We start from the raw sequence: 26,286 nt of genomic DNA, 5'->3' as shown, positions 1-26,286 counted from the left end.
TCTCAAGACAATTTTGAACTACCAAAAGTTTCTCAACCGGACGTTGACGTAAGTAACATCTTCTGTGTCTTACTTCACTTTGGATGTAGCTTCCAACTGCATATTCCAGAGGCATCCAAGCAGGACTATCCCTTCAGTTATACAGATCGTATTGAATTTAACCGTTGTTCAAAATTGGCACCAATTTAGATGATTACATTTTTCTCCATCCAAAAAAGGTTCATGGCCTGAGATAGTCTTAAGAACTATCGAATTTGTCCCCAAGCGTATTTTAGGAAATGTATTAAATTTCTGTACCAATGTAACGACTTCGCCTGATTTGTTTCCTTTTGAAAGATTATAGATTTCTGAGCATATTTTTATTCTCTAATTTTAAATAGGGTTACAAAGCTCTAGCTCTTGTGATGATTTTTTTGTTAAATTCTTATCTATTGGGGGAGATCAGTTCTAGCCTTTGAACTGTAAACAACTACCCGGTTAGGATAATATTGTGCATGATTCATATGGATTGATGAAAATGGTGCTATTGGTCTCGAGTGGATAACTTTATCCCTTACCATGAAACAAATTTGCTAGTATTTAACCGATTCTAAAAATGAAAGAATTTTACGATAATCAAGCTGCTGATGAGACTCTTTTGTAGTTAAGCAGAGAAAACACAACGGGTCTTAATACTCTAATTGGTGCCTTAAAAGGAATTCTTGTCCAGGTAAAGAAAATCCCAGGAGGAAGGGGATTATGTATTCGATATTTTTGAGCAAATTCAAATTTTATGTCATCAACTTTTAGAAGAAAATGCATAACTTTTGCGCAACGAGGGCGATAATCTACGAGTTACAATCAAATTACTCACAAAATTAGAAAATAATGATTCAATGGTTCCATCCTCTGCTGAAAATCGTAGATGATGCTAAAGTGTTTTTAAAGGTCCTGAAACGCTTAAAATTACTTTTGAGCCTAGCTGTAATCAAGCAATATATCTTAAATAAAGAGAGAACCTCCGGCAAAAACAGTGCAAGACATTAGTAAAATAATTGGAGAAGATTTCACCCAATTTTCTGCTAAAAATATCAAAATTGGGCGAGAAGGAAAAATCATTGTTGAATTTAACTCAAAACAAGATTTAAACAATGCTCCTTGTGATTTCAACAAAAAATTCAGTAGCACTAAAATATACTTCAAAAGAATTAGAAAAACACCCACAATGAATGCTTGTGAACGGTGCTCCTATAATCAAAAATATATCAGAATGCACAGAATTTACAGAACACAGTAATCCAGATATAGGAAAACTTGTTACTGTGGGAGAAACCTTGGAATTGGTGACTATTATTGAAAAGGAAAAAGTTGCAGCGTCAGATTAGAAATGAGCCCAAAATTTAGAGGAGAAATTTTAAAAAGAGGAAGCCTCAATTTTGGATTTTTACGCCTACAATGCGAAGATTACATCAACCTTATACGATGCACCAATTGTTGTCTTTTCGGCCATATTAAGAGGTCTGAGTGTAAGGGGGATTTAAACTACTCTTCGTGTATGGGTAATCATGGCTGCAATGAATGTACTAAATCCTTCAGTGGTTGCACCATGGTGCCTTCCGTTTAATAAGTGACAGCTCAATTGTGAGCGACATCCATGGTAAGAATACAAAAATTGTCCAAGAGCCAGAGAAATAACCCAGCAATTGAAAAAAAATATTGATTAAGCATATTGAATGCAAAACACATCTCATGCAAATACGTATAAGATTAACTTACAGTTTCTACAAATTAACCTACAAAATTGTTATGCTGCAGCGGCACAATTAGAAAAAAACACTAGTAGACTTATGCCCTGATGTCGTGCTTATCCAAGAACCTTATATTAATAAATCTGTAAACTTTCATGCGCACTGAATATGTACAATATCTTCTTAAGGACAACGTTTGAGAAAAGATTCCACGGCACTGCTATACTTGGCCGCAAATCCCTAAAATGCGATATACGCTACGAAATCTCGACCAATGAATGTGTTACAGTATATGTTTATCATATAAGTAAAACTTTTCTATTTTCGTCCATTTATTGCCCTCCATCCTTGCGTTCAGTAAATAGTTATTTAGCAAGCATGGAAAGTCTTAGAAATTATTCAAATTATGTTTTGGGAGAACTGAATGACCCAGACATGCCAAATAATGAATTTTCACATTTTAGCCCCAACGTCAAAGCAGCTGGTTTAAATTTATTAAAATTTGTTGACAGCTGGGAAGTGACAAATGATCCCCATCATTATCTGATCAATTGTATATCAAGTTTAACCTAGTTTTTGAGGCAGACATCGTGGTAACTTGTAATAGCGTCAAGTATGATTACTGAAAAATTAACGGAATGTTTTAGTAAACAAGAGGATAAAGGATAGGGCATTAGACTTTACAGTTTGTACCGGCGGTGCTGATCTCCGTTTCTTGGCCCTTCAGCCAGGAATTGCAATGGGGGGTTGGGGGCCAGCCATCCTGTGCTTTCGCACACCTTTCCTGTTTACCTTCCCCAGATTTCTCCAGGTACCCATTTAGATCTGGGTCGACTCTGGCTAAGCTTACAGAGTCACGCCACTGACCCCCGTCCCAAACTGAAGAATTGGGTACATCGGGATTCGAACCCTTGTCCTCTCAGACAAGGGATCCCGAATTCAGAGCAACAACCCACTCGGCCAGGACGGCTTTCGTTTTAGTTTTAGTAAGGTTATTTTAAACGAAATAGATAGTTTATATTCCCTCCCCACTACGGATGCTGAAGAAATAGATAGAGCTGAAGATGCTTTAACAGTCTCATTACAAAAAGCTACCAATGAATCAACTGCAGTGAGTCGTTGCTCTCTTTTAAAAGTATACACGGTGGTGGACTTCAGAATTGTCGGACCTTAGAAAAGGATATTAACGATTGCCATGGATATTTAAATCCTGTAATTCTCTCGAAAATGAGGTTAATTTAAGGAATACAAAAAATTATCATAAACTGGAAAATTTAAATGCTAAAAGGAGTGACTGGAATAAATTATGTGCAGTTAAACCGAATTTGGATTCATGGAATACCATCCACAACATTTGTAAAATTAATAATGTCATTCTTCATCCAATACAAGTAACAAAAATGACTAAAGTAGGACGAACTGCGTGATGGAAGCCGGGGAGGTATTGCTAAATATGTGGTTTTTAAAGGATGATCATTAAACTGATAGTAATTATCATGGTGAAGTTAGCGTAGAACCTAAAGAGATTTTTGTTTTTTTAATTAGTAGCACATTAGGTGTTACCGAAGTCTCCTTGAATGAAATAAAAGAAATAATTAAAGGTTCAAGGCCATCGAGGGCCCAAGGCCCAGATGGAATCTTAAATTTAGCACTAGTTAAAAACATTAATGTCCTTTCTCCTAGTTTGGTAAAGTTAGTGAATAGCTGCTTAAAAATTTCTTATTTCCTAAAAAGCTAGAACAATGCAAATATAATGGTTTAAACAAAAAATGTTAAAAAGAATGACGGCAATCCAGCTTCATATCGTCCGATTAGCCTACTCTCAAAGTAGGCTAGTACTTATATGTTAAGTGTATGTATTTTTTTTTTAAATATCTATTTTTGGTTTAATCACGGAATAAAGAATTTATCCATCTATCTTATCTATTTGATACCCCGGTCTTCCCAGGTTGCATTTTCGTAGCTCCAGAAACCCAACCCCAGGATTCAGGAATTATGACTCAAGCTCCTGATTCCAAGCTGTAAGATCTATTATTCTGGATCGTTTACATTGTAAAGTAGTCTCTACTGCTACTTTACTGTAAATTGTGACTCTATTTCTCTGTGCTCTCTTCTTGAGAGTCTTATGGTAGCGTTGGCCAACAATCTAGGGTTCAACCGCTAGAGGATGTGGAGCGTCTCTAACCTTCATAAAGTTATAATACATTAAATGTACACAACGAGGACAGAAACAGAATAAGAACTGAATGAAATAATCTAAAACGTTGGCTTATATACACTGAAACAAGGAAACAAACATTGAAGCATGTGACAGGAACTGACCTAGTTTAATCTGTCAGTTACTGCAAATACTCAGAATTTATAATATTAATGTAGTCATTTAGGAAGTAGGAATTTCACAGAACTGAATTATGATTAAGAATTTAATTATATTATCTAATCTACTTTCACTACTTTCAAAGTTTACAGATTTTCCCCCAGGTTTTCCCCCAGGTTTTCAAAAAAAATTTGATTTCCAAAAAAATGATTTTCTATCCTAAACAAAACACTTAATAAAAACACAAAATAAAATACTGGTAATAAAACTGAACAACAATACACAAGAAAATATTGTCCCAATTGACACTTTATTCGTTTCACTTTATATTGTCACGCTCAGTTCGCATAACTACTCCTAATAGAAAAAATTTGAACATCGAAAGAATATCTTTAAAAATAACTTATGTTTGAACATAAGACCTAAAAAAATATGATAATTTTAAATTTAAAGAAAACAATGATTCTTTTTCTTTCTTTCACCAAAGCTTTAATTCTTCCAAAATCATTCATTATATATCAAAAGGAAGTAAACTAGCCATTTGAGAAATGTTACTACAAAGCCTTCACTTGCCATATTTATTTTTCTATATTCCCATCGCAAAGAAAGTGTTTCTTCTGTCTAGTTAATCAGCACAAAATCTAGCTATTCTATTCCCAGCACCATTTACCGAAATACCATATCCATCCCCTACTAATTTCTATATTAGGCCCACTGTACTTATCTCTATAGTAATAATTTTCAATACACTCTATAATAGCCTGGAGGCTTATTGCTTCTTTTCCTGTTGCTTCTCCTAAAACTACTTGACTCTCCGTTCGAACCTATTTCACCCTCTATTTCCCTTTTATCTTTCTCTAAACTAACTTGACTATGTTCTATTTGAACCTCTGACTGTACACTAGAAACGGAGCTATCCTCCATTATCTCAGAAGTTACTGCTGGAGTATCCACTGGAAGCTGGTATACAGATGATCTTGAATCGACTCTCCTAAGCCCACGATTCTCTAACTCCAATTCTACAATTTTTTATTCCTCCGACATTAACTGACTTGTTATTACTGGTTGCTCAAGACAATTTTGAACTACCAAAAGTTTCTCAACCGGACGTAATAACCATAATACTCTACACTGTAGAGTATAGAAATGTTTATTTACACATATAATACATTAAATGTACACACGACGAGGACAGAAAGAGAATAAGAACTGAATGAAATAATCTAAAACGTTGGCTTATATACACTGAAACAAGGAAACAAACATTGAAGCATGTGACAGGAACTGACCTAGTTTAATCTGTCAGTTATTGCAAATACTCAGAATTTATAATATTAATGTAGTCATTTAGGAAGTTCACAGAACTTAATTATGATTAAGAATTTAATTATATTATCTAACCTACTTTCACTACTTTCAAAGTTAACAACATATTAAGAATAGTTGGTGGAAACCTGGTGTCCTTTAGTTCGCAACCAACCGCTCGTCAATACTAGGTAAAAACTAAAACCAGGATTGTTCTCATTTAACGAGGAATTTAAGGTTGCATACCATTAATTAAGTATCATGTAAAATGAGAATTTTTCAAATTCTGTAGTTAAAAAAAATATTATTGCGAGGAAAAAAATGTGTTCAGAAATAAGTATTCAGGAACAAAACTCGAGCAAATTTCTCCATTTGTAAGAAGGAAGACATAAAAAACGAAATTATTTTTAACCATTCAAGGAAATAACTAATTTAACTATTTTTCTAAGAAATTATGTGTGGGAAATAGAAAAAAAATGTTTATATCGGATACAAAATCAAAAAGTGGAAGTTCTTAAGCCTATTGATCAAAAGTTCCAAAAAACTGAATGGTTCTGAGCTTTTGAAAATAAAGTTGGATTGAAAAAAAATCCAGGACGTAATGCAAAAATGAAGGCCTATATTTTTAAGCAGAGAATATTATATATGTCAGAATTATATTTTAAAAACAAAACTTAAAACAATAAACTGTTTTATCGATTCAGGGACAACTCAATTTGAATAGTTTTCCAAAATAGAGCTCAAAGGGTCGAGCCCAGGAATCTGTCATTGCTGATCTGATATTTATTTCAAGTATTTCTCAATGGATGCTATAACATGTAATATGTAGGTTTCTAATCCGTATTAGATTTTTATTGTGATTTTCAAAGGAATTTTCTTCCGCCTTCTTTTGGTGACGATAAGCCTCCCATCTGTAAACTACTTGATAATTTCTTGCATAGTTTTTGGCAAAAAGTTGATTCTTACTTAATGCCTTCTTTACCAAGTAAAACTTCTGATTCTCTTTATTTATTTTTTTGTTTTTCTTCTTTTGTATGAAACATACCTAAAAACAAATTGTTTTACAAAACTATTTATTTAGCTATAAAGTATATTGGAAATATTTAAAAAAATTGAATTTTAAAGTAGGCCTATGGGATGTACATTAATAATGAAACTTTATGAATGGTGATGCAGTCATTGCTAGTATTGTCATTTTGGAGCATTATGCTGTGCTGTGGAGTGGAAAAATTTGAATTGTGTTTTTTAGTTCATAATAAGAGTTGCCACAGAAAATTTTTTAGAAAGTTTTAGATAGGTAGAACTTTGATAATGAAAAAAAAAAACAGAATCGGAAAAAGTGTCAAAAATATCACGAGAAACATTTGCGAAAAATTGAGCAAAGAAAAAACGGGTGTAATTTCGACAAAGCAGTGAACAAAAATAAAATATAAAAACTAAAATTTAACCAAAAAAATGAAAAAAGCGCCGAATATTTCGGCCCCACTTCCAGGAGCCTTTCTTAACGGAAAAAAATTACAACCGACAATTTAAGACATCACAAAAAACACGACAAACTAAAATACAACAAACAAAAATATATAAACAATAAAATAAGTAAGAACCACCCACATTATAAAAAAACTCCCAGCACTGAGGGTAATAACTTTAGAACAAAATCAAAGCAAATGTTTATAATGAAACCATGGGTTCCTTTCCTCTATGTTAATCTATTAAAAATGAAAATTATATTTACATGAACAAAACTAAAGAAGGTAACCCAACGCCAGATCAAAAAAGAATCTTACAGGCTAATGAAACAAAGTTGTGAATTATAAATTGAACGGATTTTTTCATTTACTAGTTTAGATGCAGTCCATTGACTTCTTACAGCAATGACCTTGCTTTGACTTTCGTTCGCAAGGTTATCAGTTTTTCGTAAATTGCTCAATTGCTAAATTTTTCATAAATTGAAAAGCAGTGTGGTCTTAGAAATTATTCACAAGAAACATAGTTTCTTTTCAAATATTACAAGTTCACTAATACTCTCAAAAAATATTCTGGTGGTAATTCAAAAGTGTAAGAGTTTGTTTGGATAAATTATAAGACAATAACTTTAAGAATTATTTTTTCTAAATCGTCCAAAATTTAGTAGAAAAATTCAAGCAATATCTATACAAAAAATTTTGTGAGGGAAAACAACACTGTTGGACCTTTGGATACAACAAATAATACTTTGATTTAAATCAGGTGATGTTATTAACAATCTTGGGGATGTTTTTGGCCAATTCTATCAAAAAAATCTCAAGACCTTTTCGCGTTTCGAACATATAATTTCCAGTCAACACTCCTGATTTTTTGCTAATTTGATGATTCCCTTGCCTCTTGTCTCTATCCTCTGGTATATTTTTGCATATGTCAAGCACCTGTTGTGGGTATTTGTACGCTTACCCCTCTCGTGAAATCCTGACATATTTTGTGTTTATAAGTTTTTGTACGTCTTGTAGAACAGAGGTGGTTTCACAATCAATCTGAAACTTTCTTTCTTCTGAGGGGCTTTTAGTCACTACTCTAAAACTTGTTGGTTCAAGTTTGACTAATTTGGTCCGTTGAGTACTTGCCTTTTTGAGCTTATGTATTCACTTTAATTTTAGCTGCACTGGATATATAACGAGGATAAACATAAATGATTCAAATTATGATAATACAATAACACCAAATGAAGCTTGTAAGTATATCTAATTTTCCTTTTCATATTTAAAGCTTAAGGAAAATTATTGTGCTAAAAACTATAACTTCAGCGAAAATCTTTTTTACTAATGCTAATACTAATACTTTTGTTGAAGACAGAAACTCCTGTATCCAGAGTCTTGCTCGCCAGACATTAGCGTCAGAAAATACTCCTTGCTGAAAATTCCTCCCTTAAATTTCTCTCCTCCCGGTGCAGACCCCTTTTTCGAACAAACTCCCTTCGGAAAATCATCTAGGAATTCTCCCCGGGAAATTCTCCAAACAGAAATTTCCTTTAGAAAGTTTTTCCGTGCAGAAAATTCCCTCCAAATAATTCCTACATGTGGAAAATTTCCCCAGATGCAAAATTCAGTAGCCACAAAGAAAAAACAAGTTATGCACCTAGAAGGGATGGATAAAAGGGGATAGGAATGGCTGGGCATAATAGGACCCCGTCCTGCCATCAAAATGAAGTTTTGTTTTAATGAGAAATATTCTTAACAAGTTCAATGAGCATTGCTGGTGGAGAGAGATCATTCTTTAGCCCAAAAGCAATAAAAACTATCAAATATAAGAATTGATCAGGGAAGATTAAATAGCTTAGCAGTTATGTCAACTGAAAGTAGAGATACAAGTAATTAGATGTTAGAACAGCTTTAGAAGAATTTAAAGAACAAAAACATAAAAATACATCATTTCATGTATTTATATTCTGTGATTTTGATTTTATAAGGCATTTAGAGCAGTTTGATAATATCTAGTTGACAAAACAGTAAATTAACATAAAATGAGGACTTAAAAGAACAAAAGCGGATTAGGATATAAGCTCAAAATCAACAAACTGGACCGTAAAATGATGCAATATAAAGATAACGACCTGAGAAATGAAAATGCACTGGTGAAAATAAACAACCTAGACTATCGAAAGTGACAAGATTAATCCAAGCAGTGTATGCAAAGGGCATTGAAACTGTATCTGAAGCAATGATCAAACAGTTCGTGGTAACGAACTGTAGTAAGGAGCGATCCGGCTCAATAGTAACCAAAACTCTAAAAAATTGAATTTTTATATCAATAGCTACATCAAAAGAATCGCATTTTAATGCTGATTTTAAATATATAAGTTTCATTGAGTTTAGTCTTACTCATCAAAAGTTACGAGCCTGAGAAAATTTGACTTATTTAGGAAAATAGGGGAAACACCCCCTAAAAGTCGTAGGATCTTAACGAAAATCAAACCATCAGATTCAATGTATCAGAGAAGACAAATCACGGGTGCGTGTTTATTTGTTTGTTTGTTTTTTCCCCCAGGGGTCATCGTATCGACCAAGTGGCCCTAGAATTTCGCAAGAGGGCTCATTCTAACGGAAATGAAAAGTTCTAGTGCCCTTTTTAAGTGACCAAAAAAATTGGAGGGCATCTAGACCCCTCCCACACTCATTTTTTTCCCAAAATCAACGGATCAAAATTTTGAGATAGCCATTTTGTTCAACATAGCCGAAAACCATAATAACTATGTCTTTGGGGATGACTTACTCCCCACAGTCCCTGGGGGACGGGCTGCAAGTTACAAACTTCGACCAGTGTTTACATATAATAATGGTTATTGGGAAGTGTACTGGCGTTTTCAGGGGGATTTTTTTGGTTTTGGGGGTAGGGTTGAGGGGAGGGGGCTATGTGGGAGGATCTTTCCTTGGAGAAATATGTCATGGGGGAAAAAAATTCAATGAAAAGGGCGCAGGACGAATCTGGTCACGTTAGAAAAAAACGTCAAATTCAGAGCTTAATATACAATGCTGGGTGTTCGGAGCCTTCCTATTATGGAGTATAATTTGAAAATAACACAACTATACGAGCGATAAAACATATATACCACAACCATAACTCAACTAACGAAAGAACTGCTAAGAGATAACACAACTAAAAAACGAAAACAGGTGAAAACTAACGAGAAAATAAACGAACTAAGAGGTGGAAGGGGCCCAAAGAAAAAATACATTCCTTTTCCAATTTTGAGCCTAACTTCCGCAAAGGAGTAATAATGTCAGAAGCCCCGAAATACCGAATTATTTTCTTTTCAAACAGTTCGTGGTAACGAACTGCAGTAAGGAGCGACCCGGCTCAACAGTAAACGAAACTGTAAAAAACGGAATTTTGATGCTAAAATATACATCAAAAGAATCAGCTTTTCATGCTGATTTTAAATATGTAAGTTTCATCAAATTCAGTCTTCGTCATCAAAAGTTACGAGCCTGAGAAAATTTGCCTTATTTTAGAAAATAGGGGGAAAACCCCCTAAAAGTCACAGAATCTTAACGAAAATCACACCATGGCATTCGGCGTATTAGAGAACCCTATAGTAAAATTTTCAAGCTCCTATCTACAAAAATGTGGAATTTCGTATTTTTTGCCAGAAGACAAATCACGGGTGTGTGTTTATTAGTTTTTTTTTTTTTCTTTTCCCCAGGGGTCATCGTATCGACCAAGTGGTCCTAGAATGTCACAAGAGGGCTCATTCTAACGGAAATGAATGAATGAGCGGAAATCTAGTGCCTTTTTAAGTGACCAAAAAATTGAAGGGCACCTAGGCCCCCTCCCACGCTCATTTTTTCTCCAAAGTCAACAGATCAAAATTTTGAGATAGCCATTTTGTTCCGCATAGTCAAAAATCATAATAACTATGTCTTTGGGAATGACTTACTCCCCCAAAGTCCCTGGGGGAGGGGCTGCAAGTTACAAACTTCGACCAGTGTTTACATATAATAATGGTTAATGGGAAGTGTACAGTCGGTTTCAGTGGATTTTTTTTGGTTTTGGGGGTGGGGTTGAGGGGAGAGCGCTATGTGGGAGGATCTTTCCATGAAGAAATATGTCATGGGGGAACAGAAATTCAATGAAAAGGGCGCAGGATTTTCTAAGATTAATAAACAATGAAAAAATAAACATGGAAAAGTTTTTTTTCAATTGAAAGTAAAGAGTAGCATTACTACTACTACTAATAACTCACTTCAGCACCAAGCCGCCCTTGGCCAACACAGCTACGCACGCTCCTCCTCCAACCTAATCTATTTAAAGCCTCCCTCTTTACAACCTCCCAGGAAGTTCCCATTTTCTTTAAATCTTTATTTATGACATCCTCTCAACCCAGACAAGGACGACCTGCTTTCCGTGTAGCCCCAGACGGTTGGCCAAAAAGGACAATCTTCGGTAATCTGTCATCCTTCATCCGCAGAACGTGGCCTAGCCATCTCAACCTTTCTTTCATTATAGCCCCAGAAAGCGGGATTGAACCACACTTTTCGTACAACCTACTGTTTGAAATACGGTCAGTCAGCCGGGTACCCAGAACAATCCGTAGGCAATTTCTCTGGAAAACATCTAGTAAATTTTCATCTGCTTTTCGGAGTGCCCATGCTTCAGAGCCATATTTGACCACTGTCATCACTGTAGCTTCCAATATTCTAATCTTGGTTTGTAGGCTTATCCTTCTATTCTTCCAAACTTTTTTTAACTGTGAAAAAACACCCTGAGCTTTAGCTATTCTACTTTTAACATCTTCACTGCTCCCACCATCTTTACTAATAATACTACCAAGGTAACTGAAGCTCCCAACCTGATCAATCTTTTCGTTACCTAATGTCACCTGTTCATCTTCACTTATTCCTAGCCTTAGTGACTTAGTCTTCTTAACATTAATTTTCAAGTCTATTTTAGCACCCTGAACTCGTAAAACCTCTAAAAATTCATTCATTTTGCTCACACTTTCATCTACTATGCTTAAATCATCAGCATAATCTAAGTCCAGGAGCGTTCTTCCTCCCCATTTGATTCCATGGTCTCCAATTGCCTTTCCTGTGCTCCTTAAGACGAAGTCCATCAAAATGATCCATATAAAGGAGGATAGAACACAACCCTGCTTAACTCCTGATTTAATACAAAACCAGTTGCTAACCTCATTTCCTACCTTAACCGCAGCAGTATTATTCTCTTACATGGCGCAAATCACTTTAATGTATTTTTCTGGTATACCATATAACAATAAGACCTTTGTTAACGCTGTTCTATCAACAGAATCGAAAGCTTGCTCATAATCGATAAAACTAAGGACCAAAGGTGTTTGACAACGAAGGGACTTCTCAATTATTAACCTAAGAGTGAAAACATGGTCGACACATCCTCTACCTTTTCTAAAACCGCATTGTTCTTTCCTTAAAACTTTGTCTACAGCATTTCTCAGTCTAAAAAGCATCATATTACTCAGTAATTTGCTACCTACAGAGACCAGACTAATGTCTCGATAATTACGACACTCACTCTTGTCACCTTTCTTATACAGTGGTTTAATTGGTGTAGACTTGAGAAGATATGTTGGTCCCCATCCTGCACTGGTATCCGGGATCACTGCTTTTCTTGAGGCCAAAATAATTTCAAAGATTTAAAGAACATGAAAATTGGAACTTGGGATGTTACGACGTTAAAAAATGACTATCGCATAGACATTTTAACTGACGAATTCAGACGGTTTGAACTGGATTTATTAGGAGTTTCAGAAACTCATATCCCAGGGGTAGGAAGCATGAAATTAGGTGACATAGAATTTGTTTACTAAGGCAGGAAGGATGGGGTACATAGACAGGGAGTAGGGCTCATGATGAATAAGGAAGCTGCTAAGTCTTGTTTAGGCTGGGAAGGTATTAATAATAGAATACTAATTGCTCATTTTATGACTAAAAAGTTTAGGGTATCAGTTATAGTAGTATATGCCCCCATTGAACCAACTGATGGAGATACTAGAGACTCAGATGAATTTTACTTACAGTTACAGGAGCAAATAGACAGGGTACCAGGTAGAAATATGGTGTTTTTGCTAGGAGATTTTAATGCCCAGGTTGGTAGAAATAGGGATAGATGGTATCCTAGGCTAGGTAAATTTGGTTTAGGAAAAGAAAACAGTAATGGCTATAGGCTTTTGCAATTTTGTAGGTATAACAACCAAGTTATAACCAATACGGTGTTTGGTCACAGAATGACCCATAAGTTGACATGGTATTCACGTGATGGTAAGACAGCAAACCTTATTGATTATGTTATTGTAAACAGAAGACTAGCAGGATCAATACAAGATACTAGGGTGCATAGGAGTGCCGTTATTGATGTTAAAAGTAAAGATCACCATCTAGTAGTGTCTAAGGTTAATTTAAAGCTGGAATTTCGGAAGGGTAACTCCCTCCCGGAAAGTTATGATGTTGGTAGACTTCAGGATGAAAATTTGAGAAACAAAATTCCAGGAACAGTTGAGTACTAAACTTGAGGGTTCAAAATTTGACAATGTGGAAGATGGATGGAATAATTTCAGAAAAAAATTTGTGAAGTTGCTGATGGTGTCCTAGGGAAGAGTGCTAAGGCAGCAACTAGGAATATTAGTGAAAAAGCTTTAGGTTTAATAGAGAGTAGAAGGGGTTTGTATAAGAATTATCTGAGTGATAGGTCGTATGAAAACAAAAGGAATGTAAAGAAAGTGGAGAAAAAATTAAAATATGAACTAAGGAGATGTGAAATGGAGGCGATGGATAAAATTGCTGAGGATCTGGAAGATGCGGCTAGACGGCATAACAGTAAAATATTATACTGGCATGTTAATAAATTGAAAGGGAGTAGCCAATCCGGACTAGTCCCAGTTAAAGATAGAAATGGGGCCACAATTAGTGATAAGGAAAAAGTTAAAGAAAGATGGGTGGAACATTTTGAGAATGTGCTAAACCGAGATACAGTTGCAAGAAAAGATATAGATGAAGATGAAAATGTTTGTGATACCTCGGATGTGAAGGAAGATTTCTTTAGTGAGGAAGAATTAGCGACAGTACTAGAAGGATTAAAAAATAATAAGGCCCCAGGTGCTGATAGTATGATTAATGAGTTCCTTAAATATGGTGGCTCTGAGGTTGGGAATAAGCTACTGAAGATTATGAACATGATTTTTGAAAAAGGGGAAGTACCCAATGATTTTAGGAAAACCTTAATTAAAACCTTAAAACCTAAACATTGAAACTTAAAACGAACAGAGATTGTTACGCATATGAGGGGTTCTAAAAATACTTTAGCATAAAGAGCGAGGTATTTAGGAGGAGATAAATACCTCGCTCTGTATGCTATCGTATTTTTAGTAATTTCAACTATTTATTCTACGGCCTTTCCGATTCAGGGGTCATTCTTAAAGAATTGGGACAAAACTTACGATTTAGTGTAAAGAACGATGTATTTACGAGGGTACAAACCCCCTCATATACATAATAAAAATTAAAGAATATAAAAGTTTGTTACGTAAGATAATTTTTAAGTTACCTATATTTTTTACTAATAGAAAAATTCGTTAAAGATAAAAATTTATAGTTGCCTTTTTATGTAACCGAAAAATTGCATGGCAACTAGGCCTCCTTTCCCATCCCTTATTTCTCAAAATCGTCTGATCAAAACTAAGAGAAAGCCATTTAGCCAAAAAAAGAATTAATATGCAAATTTCATTTTAATAATTTATGTGTGGAGAGCCAAAATCAAACATGCATTAATTCAAAAACGTTCAGAAATTACAAAAAAAAACTAGTTTTTTTAACTGAAAGTAAGGAGCGACATTAAAACTTAAAACGAAGCAGAAATTACTCCGTATATGAAATGGGTTGTCCCCTCCGCAGTCCCTCGCTCTTTACGCTAAAGTTTGACTCTTTGCCACAATTCTGCTTTTTAATACAATTAAAAGCTTTAGCGTAAAGAGCGAGGGATTGCGGAGGGGACAACCCATTTCATATACAGAGTAATTTCTGTTCGTTTTAAGTTTTAATGTCGCTCCTTACTTTCAGTTAAAAAAACTAGTTTTTTTATGTAATAAACGAAAAGGAACAACAAGAAATGTGCAGTTAAATGACATGAATCAGCAAGAATTACAACAACTCAAAAACAAGGTTGAACATAAAAAAGGTAGTAATGCGGTTACACTATATACGACAGTGAAATCAAAAAATATTGGGCACAAAACCCAATAAAAGGCTACAAAGATGCCATAAACTACGCAAATGCTGATCAGAAGTCTTTGAAACCCTTCAATGTTGTGTGTATTCACTTTGGAGTCCTCCATTCTCCCACAGGAGATGTAGCTATAAAGGTGATTTATTTGAGGGTTGCTGCCTGCTTGGTCGAATGGTATTGCTACCTCCAAAAATTGAAAATCAATTGGTTTGCCTGGTATAGCACATCCCATGCTCTCTAAAGAATGCCACAAACAAATATGAAACTTGAAGTAACGTTTTGCTTTAGACCTCATTTAGGCTACTAAAGAAGACCTTGCACAAATCCTTTAAATTATGGGATCTCTTGTAACCCATTGGGTCTTATGGAAGAAATATTGCGAGACTTCAACTACTGCGCTAAAGATTACAAGGCAATGCGAGAAGTTGAGGATGATTTAAATCAACCTCTTCCTTAACTGGGACAAAAGCCTTGGATAGAACACAAGTGATAACGCAAGTAATATAAAATACACTGGAGAACGTGGCTAAGAAATAAAATGACGAAGGAAAGATTCGCCGGACATGCCCTTTTTCATGTTCACCATGACATTGTCATAAATGTACAAAATTTTATTGATAGATTTGCTAATAGTGGAAACAGAAGGTGAGAATTCGCTATATGACCTTGATAATGTTTCTATAAAAGTCGTTTTGCGAATAGCTTTAAAGGACTGACTGCTAATTGACAAATAGAAGTACAGGCATGCAATTTGCAATATTTGTAAGTGCGTTTGGCTTGCTTTCGACTGGAAGATTTTCACAAAGAGCCACCCCCCCCCCTTCCAAAAGCCTGGATCAGCTATTGCCTTATACAAAGTAAGCAAGCAATGATTTAAGTTTCCAAAAAATATTAAAAGATAAGAAAAATGAAAAGGAGGCTTTAAAAGGTCATTGAAAAAACTGAAACAACTGTGACAAATATTTCGGGAAGACTACCACTACGCTTCTTCAACACTATGAGAGCAAGGCTCCAGAGAACATGTTCACATTTTCTGCGCAAAAATAAGAGCCAAACATACAGGATAAAAACAATGCTGACAACACAAAAAGTGAAATGAAATAAAAGCCCAAATTGGTAAAATTAAAAAGCTAACAGTGTGAAAAAAAACAACAATGAATAGCAGAGAGTCAAATTATAAATCAAAACCAAGCAAATTTAAAAGGGATTGAACTACTTATTCCAAATAATTATGCAATAGTTTAAGTAAACAAAGAATAAGCATCCAATGAAAATAAAGTCGAGAACGGGGTTGTTTGAAGTCTATCAAAATAGAAGAAAGAAGACGAAAATTTCACATCACTTCGGTTAAATGAAGAATAAGAATTAAGGCCAGAAATATTTTGTATAATAAGCAGGGGGGCTATCGCCCTAGAGAACCCTTTTATGTACAATTTCCATTTTTCACAGAAATCTAGCCTGAAGATTCCCTCTACATGCCTGTCCCCCACAATATTCTCATGAACTGATGTCCCTGGAAAGGGCTATCTGGAGAGAGACAAAAAAGAGAAATAGCAGTAAGAAAGAGGGAGTGAGGGTATTTTTCGAGGATGGAACTGCTAGCGCCAAGAGTGAACCTAATAGGGTATAGACCTCTTAACATATATCATTATTTATACCTTTTTAAAATTTCATCCTGATTTTTAAATTCACAAAATAAATGCGTTTTATTGAAAAGTGTTCAGGTTGTTCAGTCTTAGAGAGAACGATATGCAAGCAGTCAAACACGATAAAACTTAAATCAGTGTTTCGGTAACCGAGCCAACACTTTATGTATCTGAAATAAGGGCAGTAACTTGCTAATATCAATGTGCAAAAAACTTAAATAATCTAAAATCAGTATATAAATAGATGGATCATTAATTTCAAAAGCCCAAGAGGGAAATGCGCACAACTTTTTTTGTATTTAAATAAAGAAATCACCGACAAAACAAATCACAAAGCACACAGAAACATAATATAGAGCGAAAAAAATGCCTAATGGTAATTTAGCGAGACAGAATTATAATTGTATATAACAATTAATAATTATTTGTATAAGCTTTTCCTGCTTTCTAAGCTTTTAACTATGTAATCACCAGCACGAACTATTGTGGTTGGATTACTACTTTGTAAAATACTAGGAATATGCAAAACAATCCCAAATAAGTACTTTTTTTCCCTTAAGTGAGAGAACAACGGGTATTTCTGGAGAAAATCAAATCTTCGTCCACATCTTTACAAAGAGGACACATATACCAACCTTCAGGAACAACTATCTACATATTTTGCCTGCTCTGGATTGGACGGCAATTCGCCCTAAATTGAGTCTATCAACATAAAATCATACCTTGTAAATTAAATTTAAAATTGACTTCCTCTGCAGAACTAGGTTTAGCCTGGTTATGATGGTTTAATGCTGTAGAATTTAAAACCATCCCTTGCCAATACTGAATTTTTTGACCATCTAAGATAAATCGTACCTGGCTTTGTAAATCTGTTGGTTAATCACAAGAATCAACACCATCATTCCTTAAGTAATGCATTCTCACTCTTTCTAGTAATGACATAATTTGGGATTGCCACGACATTTCCAAGACATAAATTACCATCTGATAATAAACTGCTCTATATTCTCATCTTCATTACACCTAATGAGCTTCAATCAAAATATGGGCATCAAAATAGACCTACGTAGTTTTAACGACGACAGGCCCATATCACCTTTCAAAATCGTTAAATGAGTTGTATGATGTGACTTAAACATTGTTTTATAATACTGGAGCTAGAGGGACTCCAACTGCTGCGGCGCTTCTCCATCCAAAATCTCTGCTCCATATTCTATAGCTTGTAAAACTTTTGTATTAAATATTATTTTATGCGCTTTTGGGTTTTTAATTCCCATTATCGTCAGGTTTCTAAAAATTGCAGACATACCAACTTTACCTCTTTAAGTTATTTCGTCGACACTAATCTTTAAACTTCCATTTTCCAATAAAACAAATCCTAAGTATTTTATTCTTTTAATTACATTCAGCTCCTTATTATTAAATTTAAATCTATAATCGTCTTCAACATTTACTTTCCTTTTTTTAGAATACCAACTTCACTCTTTTCAACATTCATCCTTAATTTTTTATTTGCAAATATTCTTCTTATGAGACTCTGAAGTGTCTGCAGATTTGTGGTGTACTAGCTACCAAAGCAATATCACCTGCAAATAATAAAAATGATAATTTATGGGTCCCTACACTAAATTTTGGAGCCTACCTATTCTCTAGAAAATCAATATATTGGATATAATGGCTTCCAATTTCGGTTCTTAAGAGAATCAGTGAAGTAATGACAGTAGAGGGAGAGGTATCAGTAGGGAGACAGTAGAAGGAGAGGTATCAGGTATCTATATTAGGTCCAAAATCTACTGCTAGGTGGCGTTAGTGTCGCGAGTAGTTGGTTCACTCACATAGAACGACAGCCTGTAGGGAGATGGCTATTGGTTAGCTTAATTTGAACCCTCCACTTTCTAAAATTTGAAAAAGGCAGATAATTATCCAATTTCTTATAATTACAAACAATTATTGTATCTCTTATAATTATTGCATGTTTTATTATTGCACCTTTATCGAAGTGAACGGCTGAGTCCTATGAAGAGTCTTCCATGCACTCTTGAAGACACCTATAATCACAGTTTAGATACCAATGCAATTATGAAAACTCCTATCTTGATCATGAGAAGCTTTTAGTACAGAGCTCTGAACTTGGCACCTCCTCCAAACCCGCACTCTGACGCTTAGATCGTACAACAACACCATTGGCGGGAACGCAATTTCGTTTTGTTTCATACACAGATTAGATACCAATACAAGTTTCCTGTTACCAATTAGAAACCAATACCAGTTTCCTGTCTCCAGTCGCTAGCATTGCTACCGCGCACTATGCCCCAAAAATAAATCGAGTTTTCATAACTGTATATTGGTATCTTGGCCGTACTTATAATATGAGTTATAATTACAACATCAAGTTGTGTGTATCATAAATTTTTCTATATATATATATATATATATATATATATATATATATATATATATATATATATATATATATATATATATATATATATATATATATATATATATATATATATATATATATATATATATATATATATATATAAATATATATATATATATATATATATATATATATATATATATATAAATAAGTTGTCTGTCTGTGTGTCTGTCTGTGGATCAGGTGACGTCATGTTTCTGTGTCGGCTGACGTCATGAAGTTAGTTGTCGTCATTTTTGCTATGATGGTGACGTCATTAAAGATATTTAAGACATATATGTTCACGTAGAAATCTATTAATGTTTAAGTTTAAAATGACTGATGAACTTACAATGGCAAAAGCCGATGAAGATGCTCAAAAAGTCTATGCCAAAAAACTTGCTACTGATAGAGAAAGTCAGAAAAGAAAGCATGCCGAGGAATCAAAAGAACAGCAAGGAAACAGGCTTGAGGCTAAAGAACGCAAAACCGCGCAGTTAGATGAAGATCCACCTGGACAGCGAGAGTCAAAACATATCAAAACTGAAAATGATAGCGATGATGATTGGGTTTGGGATTTTGACTCGGATAAGGTCATCAATGCCTACCAGATTTTAGTTAAAAAAACAAAGGTTCGGCGATATGTATTTCATAGTGAAGCTGAAAAATAAAGAAGAAAACTGAAAAAAGAAAAAATGTAAAAAACTAAAAAATACTAAAAAGAAAAAACACTCAAAGAGAAATTACAGACCGGGACACAAATGACGACCGGGACAGAGGGAATATAAATAACGACCGGGACACTCAAAGAGAAATTACAGACTGGGATACCGGGACACAAATGACGACCGGAACACAGGGAATACAAATGACGACCAGGACACAGGTATTTAAGAATATCGTTCAAAGACATATTTTTAATTGTAAGAAGACCGTTGAAAGAGAAATTTCTAATTGTAAAATGACTGAAGAACCTACATTGGCAACGGTACCACCATCGAAGTAGATAACCAGTGGGTTGTCCCATATTCCCCATTAGTGCGAAACGTCAACCACAAGTCAAATTCATGCATTGTTTGGCATCATTTTAACAACTTGCTCTCCATCAGCTCCTACAGAGTTATGGAAAAAATATAAGTCAAAAATGTCCGAAGATATACTCCATCAAAAACAGTTAGAGACATCAGATATGACTTTTGATTTTACATCAGAAATTTATAACTACACTTTAGTTATTATAGAAGATTTGTGCGTACGTATGGCAAACAAACCTCTTCAGGATTTGGGAATGCCTTCACCTAACCGTATCGCTGCTGTTTCGACATGTGTAGAATTGGATCGTGAAAAAAGTTACAGTACGAATGATCTATTGTCGTATGTACAAAATAACATTTCCAAGTTAACGTCGGAACAAAAAGACATTTATGATACGATAGACTCAATTTGAGGACGTATACAACTACCTGCTGATTTCTGTAATTTAGTGACGTCCAAAAATTAATTGACTGAAAAAGTATTTCCGAATATTCTAAAAAATTATAAAAATAATAAATGGCTAAGTGAAAGAGCGATTCTCGCACCCAAAAATGTAGACGTCCACGAAATCAACAATATTGTTTTGACGAAGATTCGAGACCAGGCAGTCCTTTACAAGTCAGTCGACACAGTTTTGGAACCAAATGAAGCGGTTAATTATCCATCTGAATTTTTAAATTCCATAGATCTTTCAGGGTTTCCACCACACGTGCTACAACTAAAAATAGGCATACCAATAATACTTTCAAGAAATATCAACCCACCAAAGCTTTGCAATGGCACGCGACTTGCCGTAAAAAAAAACACAATGGAAAACCTAATAGAAGCCACAATCTTGACAGGGCCTTTTGAGGGTGAGGCTGTTCTTATTCCTCGCATTCCCATGATTCCAACGGATCTGCCTTTTCAATTTAAAAGATTGCAATTCCCAATTCGATTAGCATTTGCGATCACCATTAACAAAGCTCAAGGTCAATCATTAGAAAAATGTGGTATAGATCTTAATACTGATTGTTTTTCCCATGGACAATTGTGCGTTGCATGTTCGAGGGTCGGTAAACCTGACAATCTATTTATATGCAGCGACAATTGGACAGCGAAAAATGTTGTATATTTGCAAGTTTTACGCAGTTAATTTGTATTGTATCTACCTATCTATCTATCTATATAAAAACGAGTTGTGTGTATGCATGTTTGTTTGTTTGTAAAAAGAGCGTTTGCATATGACGTCATTATTAGTACATACGGCTTTGTATATGCACAGACAATGGGAAAGCCAAGAATGTTGTATATTCGCAATTTTTACGTAGTTTAACTCCTGCAGACGAAATGAATGCTTGCCTGAAAAATTCTAATTTATGGGCACACGTAAAAATATTAAAATTAACTACAAATATGTGTGTCCGATTGCAAAACGATGACTCTGGTCAAACATTTTCAGATCAATTGCTGGCAATTGGAAACGGAAAGCTCCCAGTAGCGGGAAAGCCAAAAATGTTGTATATTCGCAATTTTTACGTAGTTTGAAACACATATATAAATCTATCTATATTCGCAGGTGGGACACAGGGACACAACTACAATGGCGCGTAAATAATATGGCGCGTAACGACTTACGCGGGCGGTGGGGCGTGGGGGGGGGGTGCGAAGCGCCCCACCAACTAGGTGTTGGGGTGGCGCGAAGCGCCACCCCAACAGCTAGTATATATATATATATATATATATATATATATATATATATATATATATATATATGTATATATATATATATTTTTAACTACGTAAAACATGCAAATATACAACATTCTTTGCTGTCCCATTGTCTGTCCATATAAATAGATTGTCAGGTTTACCAACTCTTGAACATGCAACATAATAATTGTCCATGGGAAAACAATCCGTATTCAGATCTATATCGCATTTTTCTAACGATTGCCCTTGAGCTTTGTTGATGGTGATTGCTAATCGAACATTCCCTGTGTCCCCGTCGCCATTTATATATCCCCCTGTGCCGCTGGCGTCCCCGTTGTAGTTGTGTCCCTGTGTCCTGGTCGTCATTTATATTCCCTGTGTCCCGGTCGTCATTTGTGTCCCGGTATCCCAGTCTGTAATCTCTCTTTGAGTGTCCCGGTCGTCATTTATATTTCCTCTGTCCCGGTGTCCCGGTTGTCATTTGTGTCCCGGTGTTCCGGTCTGTTATTTCTCTTTGAGTGTCCCGGTCGTCATTTATATTCCCTTTGTCCCGGTTTACGGGTCTGTAGTGTCATCTTATAATGACGTCATATACAAAGCCTTATATACTTATAACGACGTCAATTGCAAACCCACAAACAAACGAACATGCATATATACAACTTATTTTTATATATATCGATACATTTTCTTCTTTAGTTTTTTTTCTTTTTTAGTTTTTTCTTTTTTTAGTTTCTTCTTTTTATTGATTTCTTTTCTTCAATTTGTCAATGTTCATTCTAACATTGACACTTGGAAAAATATTTACGTGCCAAGCATGCTAAAGCTCCAACAATTTATATTAAACCTCAAATTTGGGGTATCTGTTTTAAGGTTTTCGAATTACTTTAATCTATTGTCAAAATATATTGAAATATTTGTGCAATTCCCAGTTTTTTTTTAGTTTTTTCTTTTTTTAGATTTTTAAGCTTTTTTTGTTTTTTTTTTCTTTTTATTTTTTTATCTTTTTTATTTTTTTCCGTTTTTTCTTTTTTTAATTTTTTTTATTTTTTTATTTTTTGTATTTTTTTTCTTTTAGTTTTTTTTAGTTTTTACCATTTTTTTTCGAGTTGCTTTAATCTATTGTCAAAATATTTCGAAATATTTATGCAATTTCCAGTTTTTAAATTCTAGTTTGTTTTCTTTTATATATATAGAAGATATAATGTGGCGTAACAGACATAGTGTAACAGACATAACAGACAGACAACTTATTTATATATATATACTAGCTGTTGGGGTGGCGCTTCGCGCCACCCCAACACCTAGTTGGTGGGGGCGCTTCGCGCCCCCCCCAAGCCCCCCCGCGCGCGTAAGTCGTTACGCGCCATAATAGTTACGCGCCATTGTAGTTGTGTCCCTATGTCCCACCTGTGAATATAGATAGATATATATATATATATATATATATATATATATATATATATATATATATATATATATATATATATATGGTTTTAACTACGTAAAACTTGCGAATATACAACATTCTTTGCTGTCCCATTGTCTTTGCATATAAATAGATTGTCAGGTTTACCGACTCTTGAACATGCAACATATAATGGTCCATGGGAAAACAATCTGTATTCAGATCTATACCTCATGATTCTAATGATTGCCCTTGAGCTTTGTTGATGGTGATTGCTAATCGACCATTCCCTGTCCCGGTGTCCCGGTCGTCATTTACATCCCCCTGTTTCCCCCGGTGTCCCCGTTGTAGTTGTGTCCCTGTGTCCCGGTCGTCATTTATATTCCCTGTGTCCCGGTCGTCATTTGTATCCCGGTGTCCCGGTCTGTATATACATTCGTTTTTTAGTTTTGTTTTTCTCCTTTATTTTTTTCCTTTTTTTTTCTTTTTTAGCTTATTTAGATTTTTAGATTTTTTAGTTTTTTTATTAGTTTTTAGTTTTTTTTTCTTTTTAGTTTTTTTGTCCCGGTCGTCATTTATATCCCCCTGTTTCCCCCGGTGTCCCCGTTGTAGTTGTGTCCCTGTGTCCCGGTCGTCATTTATATTCCCTGTGTCCCGGTCGTCATTTGTATCCCGGTGTACCGGTCTGTATATACATTCCTTTTTTAGTTTTGTTTTTCTCCTTTATTTTTTTCCTTTTTTTTTCTTTTTTAGTTTATTTAGATTTTTAGATTTTTTAGTTTTTTTATTAGTTTTTAGTTTTTTTTTCTTTTTAGTTTTTTTGTAGTTTTTAACTTCTTTTTAGTTTTGTTAATTTTTTTTTTTACTTATGTCCTGGTCGTCATTCATACTCCCTGTGTCCCGGTGCTTCCCGGTGCTTTGTTGATTGCTAATCGAACATTCCTTTTGTCCTGGTCGCTTTCTCTTTGAGTTTCGTCATTTATTTTTTTCTTTTTTAGTTCTTTTAGTTTTTACCTTTTTTAGTTTTTTTTAGTTTTTTAGATGAAAATTTTTTTTAGTTTTTTCCTTTTTTTCTTTTTAGTTTTTTATTGGTTTTTACCTTTATTTTAGCTTATTTTTCAGTTTTTTCCTTTTTTTAGTTTTTTTTTATTTTTTATTTTTTTTAGTTTTTTACCTTTTTTTAGTTTTTTTAGTTTTTTAGCTTTTTTACTTTTTTTATTAGTTTTTAGTTTTTTTTTGTAGTTTTTGCCTTTTTTTAGTTTTTTCAGTTTTTTTTTTTAGTTTTTTAGTTTTTTTTTGTAGTTTTTGCCTTTTTTTAGTTTTTTTAGTTTTTTAGCTTTTTTATTTTTTTTATTAGTTTTTAGTTTTTTTTGTAGTTTTTGCCTTTTTTAGTTTTTTCAGTTTCGACGTCACCTGATCCAGTTTTTTCAGGTGACGTCACCTGACACATCCATCCACACATCCATCCATCCATCCATCCACAGACAACTTATTTTTATATATATAGATATATATATATATATATATATATATATATATATATATATATATATATATATATATATATATATATATCTATATATATAAAAATAAGTTGTCTGTCCGTTACGCCAGATTATATCTTCTACATATATAAAAGAAAACAAACTAGAATGTAAAAACTGGAAATTGCATAAATATTTCAAAATATTTTGACAATTGATTAAAGTAATTCGGAAAAAGAAAAATGGTAAAAAACTAAAAAAAAACTAAAAAGAAAAAACTAAAAAAAAATAAAAATTAAAAAGATTAAAAAAAGAAAAAACCTAAAAAGAAAAAACGTACAAAAATAAAAAAGATAAAAAACTAAAAAAAAACTAAAAAAACTAAAAAACTAAAAAAAAGAAAAAACAAAAAAAACTGGGAATTGCACAAATATTTCAATATATTTTGACAATAGATTAAAGTAATCCGAAAACCTTAAAACAGATACACCAAATTTTGAGGTTTAATATAAATTGTGGGAGCTTTAGCATGCTTGGCACGTAAAGATTTTTCCAAGCGTCAATGTTAGAATGAACATTGACAAATTGAAGAAAACAAATCAATAAAAAGAAGAAACTTAAAAATAAGAAAAAACTGAAAAAGAAAAAAAACTAAAGAAGAAACTGTATCTATATATAAAAATCTATATACATAAAAATAAGTTGTCTGTCTTTTATGTCTGTTACACTATGTCTGTTACGCCTGATTATATCTTATCTATATATAAAAATAAGTTGTATGTATTTTTTTATTGAGGGTTTGACGTCTGAAAAATAGAGAAGAAAAAGAAAACTGAAAAAAGAAAAATGGTAAAAAAACTAAAAAAAACTAAAAATAAAAAAAACTAAAAAATAAAAAAAAATTAAAAAAAGAAAAAACTTAAAAATAAAAATGTAAAAAAAATAAAAAAATAATAAGGTAAAAAATTAGAAGAAATTTAAAAAAGAAAAACTAAAAAAGAAAAAAACTAAGAAAAGAAAAAACTAAAAAAGAAAAAAAACTGAAATGAAACTGTATCTATCTATATATATAAAAATAAGTTGTCTGTCTGTGTGTCTGTCTGTCAGGTGACGTCATGTTTCTGTGTCGACTGACGTCATGTTTTCAACTGACGAAATTACAGACCGGGACATCGGGACACAAATGACGACCGGGACACCGGCACATAGGGAATATAAATGACGACACTCAAAGAGAAAGCGACCGGGACAAAAGGAATGTTCGATTAGCAATCACCATCAACAAAGCACCGGGACACAAATGACGACCGGGACACAGGGAGTATAAATGACGACCAGGACATAAGTAAAAAAAACTGAAAAAACTAAAAAAAAGGTAAAAACTAATAAAAAAACTAAAAAAGCTAAAAAAATAAAAAAAAAAATAAAAGAGAAAAAAAATATAAAAGGAAAAAAAAATGAAAAAATAAAGGAGAAAAACTAAAAAAACTAATGTATATACAGACCGGAACACCGGGATAC

At 33.9% G+C, this 26,286-nt stretch overlaps 1 protein-coding gene across 1 annotated transcript in view; it reads left to right on the top strand.

Moving 5' to 3' along the window:
• Positions 1–1,208: 1,208 nt before the first annotated feature.
• Positions 1,209–26,286, top strand: part of LOC136041620 (gamma-aminobutyric acid receptor subunit beta-like) — a 76,512-nt gene continuing 51,434 nt past the window's right edge. The window contains exons 1-2 of the mRNA XM_065726656.1: positions 1,209–1,354; positions 7,983–8,056. Coding sequence (XP_065582728.1) covers positions 1,209–1,354; positions 7,983–8,056 — 220 coding nt within the window. The remainder of the gene's footprint in view (positions 1,355–7,982; positions 8,057–26,286) is intronic.

This window comes from Artemia franciscana, chromosome 1 (assembly GCF_032884065.1).
Source record: "Artemia franciscana chromosome 1, ASM3288406v1, whole genome shotgun sequence".
NCBI classification, from domain to species: Eukaryota; Metazoa; Arthropoda; class Branchiopoda; order Anostraca; family Artemiidae; genus Artemia; species Artemia franciscana.
The sequence above is the reverse complement of the archived record's forward strand: the minus strand, read 5'-3'. Positions and strand labels throughout refer to the sequence as shown.